This window comes from Benincasa hispida, chromosome 3 (genome assembly GCF_027475165.1).
Source record: "Benincasa hispida cultivar pf3 chromosome 3, pf3_genome.v1.1, whole genome shotgun sequence".
Taxonomy (NCBI): domain Eukaryota; kingdom Viridiplantae; phylum Streptophyta; class Magnoliopsida; order Cucurbitales; family Cucurbitaceae; genus Benincasa; species Benincasa hispida.
The window spans coordinates 51,081,017-51,089,217 of record NC_143480.1 but is presented as its reverse complement, the minus strand read 5'-3'; the positions used below and the strand labels follow the sequence as shown (position 1 = coordinate 51,089,217).

General features: G+C 34.8%; 1 protein-coding gene across 1 annotated transcript; it reads right to left on the bottom strand.

The window, feature by feature from the left end:
* Window positions 1-224: 224 nt before the first annotated feature.
* Window positions 225-584, bottom strand: LOC150037367 (uncharacterized). Its single transcript, XM_090311975.1, has one exon. The coding sequence runs from the start codon at window positions 582-584 to the stop codon at window positions 225-227; it is 360 nt and encodes a 119-aa protein (XP_090168101.1).
* Between the last annotated feature and the right edge of the window lie 7,617 nt (window positions 585-8,201).

Genomic DNA, 8,201 nt, shown 5'->3' with positions numbered 1-8,201 from the left:
GGTCGAACCTCTGTAGAACTTTTTAAAAGATGAAGCAACATTTTCCTTATCCTTTTGTTCCTTGCTTTTCATCAAGGACTGGAAGGTCTGTAGCTCATTGTGTAAGGTGTTTAGGTTGTAGTCAATTCTGTTCAAAATAACATTGCTACGGAAGTGTAGGAAACTTTCAGGTAAAGATTCCAAAATGAAGCTAACCTGGCTAGCTTCATCGATGGCGGACCCATTCACCTTTGCCACGTTGAAGCGGACCACCATGTTGAGAACATATTCTCGAATAGATGTCCTTTCTTGCATACGGCATTGAAGATGTGCTTGACAGCGTCATGTCTAAGCTGTTCAGATGATTGTCCGAACATTTCCCTCAAGGATTCCATGATCTCACGGGCCGTGATCATAGACTCATGCTTCTTGTCCAAGACTTCATAAAGGCTCACCAAGATGTACGTTTGGGCCTTCTCGTTTGCCTGTGTCCAACGCTCGTATGCTTCTCGAATATTTCGAGCAGCATTAAGAGCTAGAATGAGAGGACAGTCCTCCACAAGGACAAAATGAAGGTCATCAATTATAAGGATTATGTTGATCATGTTTTTTCAAGAAGTGTAGTTTTTATCCGTTAATTTATCAGTAGCGAGTAGATTTAAGGTAGGAGAAGTCATATTGATAAAATATTACTGAAACCATATAAATTATTTATTAATAGTCTATTGGCATTAAAGTAAAAAGACAACCAATCAATTTTAGTAAAATATTCTAATGTACCCTAAGTGACATTTGTTCTGCGTTGATGCTTCATTGAGACAGGACAAAAGTCACCATAGGGTGATCAAGTGCCCCTTCATTGAAATTAGACAATCTCAACTAATAGATAGAACAATATCTCGTTATTGTAACTATCAGTTACCATTGTTCAATCCAGAATTTGTTAAACTCGCTTAACAATTCTTGTAAGTGTAACCTCTCATTTTAGGACCTAGAGTTCCGCCTTAATGAGCCAACCGTAGGAAAAAAAAAACCCAATTGGGACATGAAACTAAAGCAACCCTATCCATTACTGGAATTAAAATAAAGCATCATGCAAAAATGTCATCCTTTAGGGGATACCTAAGTGCCACGAGGCCATGCATGAAACTTTATTTCAAACTAATGAGAGAGACAGGGATGTGTTGTCACATGTCCCGCTACCACTTATTATAAACACACGCACCATTCACCTTGTTATTGATCTATACAAATGCCACCCGTAGAGGGATACCCATGGTGCCTCGGGGTCAAGTATAAATCTCATGGTGTGAACTTTAAGGATAATTGTGAAGGGGATGAAATGAAGTATCATATACCTATTTTCCTCCCACTGAGCATTTTACCTAGGGTTGATTAACTTAGGAAAATTCGGCTACTGATTTTAACAAAGTGATTGTTTAGTTTTCCCAAAAACAACACTTGCCTTTGGATAATTAAACAATTTTGATTAAGGTCCATTAAACTCTTTAACAAACTTTAATCAAACCTACATGCTTGTAATAAATCTTTCTAATTCACCTTTCTAGGTAAGTTCTCAAGTAGAGGTGTTATGTTTCTGTCAACTTAAATACCCTAGCCTAAATAGAATTTCTCTTGATAAAAGGTCCTTTATAGATACATTTCTTACATAATTAATATTTTATTAGGCCATGCATGAGTGAATCATGTTTTAAAACAATTTTAAAAAATGATTTTTAACCAAAGGTTTGCATGCAACTCTGAATTTTTTTTTATTTTAATTCTAATTAGTTATAACGATTATAAAGAAATGAAATAATTAAAACCATACATTGCATGCTTTGATATTTTTTAGTAAATTATAACAATTATAAAGTATCTCAGGTAATGTCATGCTTCATGCAACCTTATTTCACTACTAACATATGTAACATTTATATAATAAAGTCATGAAACATACAATAGCATACATCCTGTAGGATTGTATCAACAACAACGGAAGCACAAGGATCATTAAGCATTCAAATTCACTAATTTTGGCAAAATATAAAGCATGCTTCTACAGAAAAATGGGTTTCAAGACATACCTCTTGTGGAACTTCTTCAAAATTCCTTCTCCAGCTACAATCTTCTCCATATCTTATTGTAGACCACCTCAAGATCTTCCCCACTATTCTCTTGGTGCTCTAGATTGAGTTGTGGGACTCAAAACAAGCTTGAATCAAGGGATGAAGGAGAAAAGCTCACTGTTGCAACCTTGTTGAAGAACCTTTCTTCAAACCAGTTTTTCTCTCAAAACTCTTTTGATTGCATGCTTGATTTTCACTCCAATCTCTTCAATATATTACAGATCAACATGCAAAGAGAAGAGCTACATAAGTTGTTTTCCAATTTAAGATATTGCAATATGTGTGAGCTATTCGAAGATGGATAATGGAAAAATCCATTTTTCTATTTTGTGTTTTTGTTTTCCAATTTTCATATTTTATCTAAAAAAATCAAATTTTGATTTAAAAAATCTATTTGATTTTGCAATATGTATGAGTTAGTTCAAAGATGGATAATGGAAAAATCCATTTTTCCATTTTGTGTTTTTGTTTTCCAATTTTCCAATTTTATCTAAAAAATCAAATTTTGATGTAAACAATCTATTTGATTTTAAAAATGAAAAAATTAATTAATTTCATAAATTAATTATTAAATAAGACTTAATTTATTTAATATCAAATATTAAATTAATTTTAACACATATCCATCTTTATATATTTAAATCATATTTAAATATATAAATTCTCCTATTCGGTTTAATTCTAAAATTAAACATAATTATATCTCATATAATTACTAATTCCCTTAATTCTAATTTGAACGTTTCAAATTAACTTATCTCGCTATTCTAAAGCTAGTCCATTACGAGCTAGTAGGGGGACCTCGCGAACCTACAGATCATGGGCTCCAACGATCCGAGATTAATTGGCTAAACTCATTAGACCAAATTAATCTTCATTCGTTAACAAATGGGTCATTCCATTAAAGCCCATAGTTGCACTTCCTCACTGTAGATATATTATGTCCACATGATTTAACCATAATCAGCAAATCGACCCTTCACAGGTTGTTCGTAATAATGGCTGGGTCAAATATCTATTTTACCCCCGAGATTACGTCCTATTTCTCAAATCCCTACTGATCCTCTAATGAACAACTAGTTTGTGATCTAATCACCAAACCAAACTCTCTCAGCCCAGTGAGAGGATGGGGCCTCTTGTCCAAGACCTGGATTCAGTACTTGAAAGAACAATCTTTCTCCTATCTCTAAATCGGGTAGGCGTGAACTCCGTCTTGCACCCTATGTCCCCAGCTATCTATCCGGTCTTACCCCTGAAATGGGAGTCTTATTGAGCCGGCAATGCTGAGCTAACCCTCAACTATGCAAATCTAAGGGCAATCCCGAATAAACAGGAGTTCATAGTTAGCTCAGGATTAAGATCGAGTTACCTAGGTCATCTAGGTGAAATAGTCAGTCTTAAACAGTAAACAACATTATAAAGTAAGAGTAACTTATTTCTTGGTTCTGATCTTATGCAAACTCATTGCATAGGACGCCCCCACTCATCATGTCATAACATGTACGAATTAGAATCACATCGTATGTAGCACTTTACAACTCTTTGTAAAAACTACAGAGTAGGCCGCATCCAATGGTGTTATCAAAATAAGGTACCCAACCTCATTCATATACCATAGATCATTTTGACTATTTACTCGAACCTGATCCACTCTTATGTCTCCCCATAAAGTTCAAGTACTCATACAATAGTTATGGGTCTTAGTTTATTGGATTTATACTTTCATACAATTTATGAGATTAATAACAAGTATATTGATAATAGAAAATGTTTATCATTTTACAAACTGCAAGTTTTTAAGACATAAAACCCAACAATACTCCCACTTGGACTAAAACTCCAGTGGATCAATATATACAAATATATACAATGTTGAGTTTACATGGAGAGAATAAAATGTACAAATACAATAAACTAGGGCATCACAATACCCATCAATTCTCCCACTTGCCCTAGTGATACAAAACTCGTAGACCTAGTCCTACTAGGTAACCCTCGAACACTTTAGTCGAGAGAGCCTTCGTAAATGGATCAGCTATGTTTCTTTTGCTGATTTTCTTGTAGCAACGTACTCAACTTCCATTGTGGAGTTCGCAATACTACTCTACTTGATGCTTCTCTACACAACTGCTTCTCCGTTCAGAATGGATACTGACCCCGAAGTTTATTTCCTTGAATCAATATTGGTATGAAAGTTAGAATCAGTGTATCAAGTAAGGATCAGATCCTTAGGACCATACACAAGCATCTAATCTCTCGTTCTCTGAAGATACTTGAGAATGTTTTTAACAGCAGTCCAATGGTCATGACAAGGATTGGACCGAAATCTGCTGACAATTCCTATGGTATAGCATATATCGGGACGAGTACACAACATTGCATACATCAAACTCCCAACTACAGATGCATATGTAATTCGATTCATCTCCTTAACTTCTTGAGGTGTCTTAGGACTCTATTCCTTAGACAAGTGAATTCCATGCCTGAAAGGTAAAGATCATTTCTTGGAATTTTGCATTTTATACCTAGACAACATCTTGTCTATATAAGACGCTTGAGATAATGCAAATGTTTTGTTCTTGCGATTCCGAACTATTTGGATTCCAAGAACATACTGTGCTTCTCCCAAATCTTTCATTTGAAATTGTGAAGTTAACCATCTCTTAACGTCAGCTAGATATTCTACCTTATTCCCAATGAATAGAATATCATCAACATACAACACTAGAAAAGGGATAGTTTTGTTGCAATCTTCTTGTATACACAGGGTTCGTCAACATTTTCTTCAAAGCCATAAGATTTGATCGCGACGTCAAATCTCATATTCCAGGATCTAGACGCTTGTTTTAATCGACAAATGGATCGATTAAGCTTGCAAACTTTTTGCTTTTGACCCTGCTGTATAAACTCTTCTGGTTGAGACATGTAGATACTCTCTTCAAGATAGCCACTCAGAAAAGCTGTCTTGATATCTATTTTCCATATTTCATAATCATAAAATGTGGCTATGGATAAGAGTATTCTGATAGACTTTATCATGGCCACTGGAGAGAATGTTTCTTCAAAATCTAACCCCTCTCTTTGGGTAAACCTTTTTGCCACTAGTCTAGCTTTGTAGGTCTATACCTTAACAGCTTGGTCTCGTTTTCTCTTGTAGATCCATTTGCAGTCGATGCGTGTTACCCCTTCTGGTTGATCTACAAGATCCCAGACATAATTGAAATACATAGATTCCATTCCAAAGTCCATGGCTTTAATCTATTGGTCTTTGTCCACATCATTCATTGCTTGATTAAAAGACAATGGATCCTCTAAATCATCAATTGGTATGATGACTTGAGTTTCAGTTAAACCCATGCACCGGTCATGCTGTTGCACAACCCTCCCACTACAAGAACCCACGGGCCGAACCGAATCGGAAGACCACGAACCACGCGCAAACTGGAGTTGAACTGTGTGAAATTTTCGTCTCGAAGTGTTGCAACGTTGTGCCCTAATGCTGCGATGCTATAGAAATTTCCTTCCGTTCGTCGCATCGCAGTATCGCAATGCTAGGGCACATTGTTATGACACTACAATATAGATGCCTCTGTACTATTTTGAACTCTTTTGAAATTCCATCGTTTTTTTCCTCGTTTTCTCCAGTAATCAAACGGGAACACCATGAATGACTCAACAATAGAATACAGACTCGATTGCACAATAAAATGCCCAAAAACATCGGCGATTGCACAATAAAATGCCCCAAAACATTGGCCTTTACATATCGAAATCCATAAAAGAAAGCCATAAATTCTAATGTCCAATTCCAAAAATATCCATCAATACAATACCACATTTAACAACAATTCATCACATAAAAGAATCACAGAATGCAGAAACTAAAACCCACCGAAACTGTAAAAATAATTCATAAAAATTGGAATTTGGGATTAAAACCTGAATGCTCTGATACCAATTAAAGGAACCCTTGAGCAGAAGTGGATCTTTCCAAACCCCAATTTTTATAGAATTACAATTTTACAAAGGAAAAAAGATTTATGCATTTACATATAAAAATGCAGCATGCTAATTACAAAAAAAAAAATAAATAGGGTTTAGAAAACCCTTACATTTGAAGATTTTCTTCAAACGAAATCTCAAAACTAGAAAGGGCATGACCACAAGATGACCTCAGTATTCTCAGATGAGAATCCAGAAGTTTGTGGTGCTCTAGTGAAATTGGTGAGGGAAGGGAGATTGAATAATGAGAGAGGATGAAAAGAGAAGGTGCAAAAAAAAAACACACTCTGTGCTACTGTGAATAATCCATGAATCCCACCACTCTGGCAACCACCCATTAACGTGATGTGGAGAGAATTAAGGGAAGGAAAGTTATTTCTCTCCCTTTAATTTAATTTTAAATAAGTAAAATGAAATATTATATATATATATAATAACTAACTTATTATACATATATACATAACTATATATTATATCATATATAACATATAACTTATAGTTTTTAATATTGTATCATACATAATATAACCTTCTTCCCTCTCACAAATAACATTTAATATAAATCACATTTATATTATATTTAATAATATGATTCCAATTCACATAATTAATATCTGAATCATATTCAAATATTTATTTCATCTCAAATAAACTTTATATTATAATGTATCAAATACATTATAACAATTATATCATATATAATTAATTTAACTTAATTATCTCATATATAATTAATTCCCTCAATTAATTTGAACAATTCAAATTAATCCAAAAACTTATTCTCATTAATTCCTATTGAGCTACCAAGGGGGCCTCATGGACCTGTAGTTTGAAGCTCCAACGGTACATGAATAATTAATTAAACTCTTTAAAAACTATTCGCCATCCGTTAACTGTCGGACACTCCACTAAAGACCGACAACTATACTCTTCGCACTACAGATATATTTTTATTTTCATTAGGTATAACCAATCAACATTACAATGACCATTCACCAATTGCTCATAAGTACAACTGGGCCAAAAATATTGTTTTGCCCTGTAGTTACATTTAACTTTTGAAGTACCACTGATCCCTTTAATGAACAATAGATCATAGTCCAACTATGACTAAATCCCTCTCAGGCCAGGAGAGGATTTAATGCCACATTGTTCAAGCCCTTAAGGGAGCAATTTATCTACTTGCCCTGACATTGGGGAATGAGTGAATTCCTTCTTGTGTACTTATGTTCCTAGCTCTCCAATCAAATGAATCCCCAAAATGGTAGGCTTGTTAAGCGGCGATCTTGCCACTCTCACCTATACAAATCAAAGGACCGCCTTCATAGGCAGAAGTTCACAACTCACTCAGGATTTATGTCATGTTACCTATGGTCATCCTGGTGAAATGTAAGTCTCTATTAGGAATGATGTTATATAATGAGACTAAACATTTCGTAGTCCGGTCTTATACAAACTCCTTTGTATAGAATATCCCCGCTCACATGTCTCCACGTGAATGATCAGGATCAGATCATTTGTAGCACTTTACAACAATTGTAATATCTACAAAATGGGTCATACTTGTAGTGTCACCAAGATAAGATACCAATCTTATCCATCTACTACAGACCATTTAGGTTATCATTTAAACATGATCTACCCATATGTCTCTACATACATGTTTAAGCTACAAGATGACCTTAGATGTTAGTTTATTGGTTTGTGATTAATACAACCTATTTTGAAATAAAACATCACATATTTTTATTATATAAATAAAATGTTTGTACATTATAATTACAAACTATAGGACCCTATAAGATTTAGGGCACCAACCCCAACAGAAGAAACGTTTTATACAGCAGTCGTAACATTGCAATGTTGCACCTAGGGTTGCAACCCTGCGACAGATAATGCACGCACCTCCATCACAATTTGAAGCATTACAATGCTACCCTATTTTTCTGCATTGTGGAGGCTACTGTCCTGTAGCATTGTACAACGCTCAGTTGAGCATTGCAACACTCTATCCATGGGCATTTTCATCCTTTCACATCCTTTTGAAGTCTGGATGCTCAAATTAGCTCCCAATTGCTCCAAATTAACCCT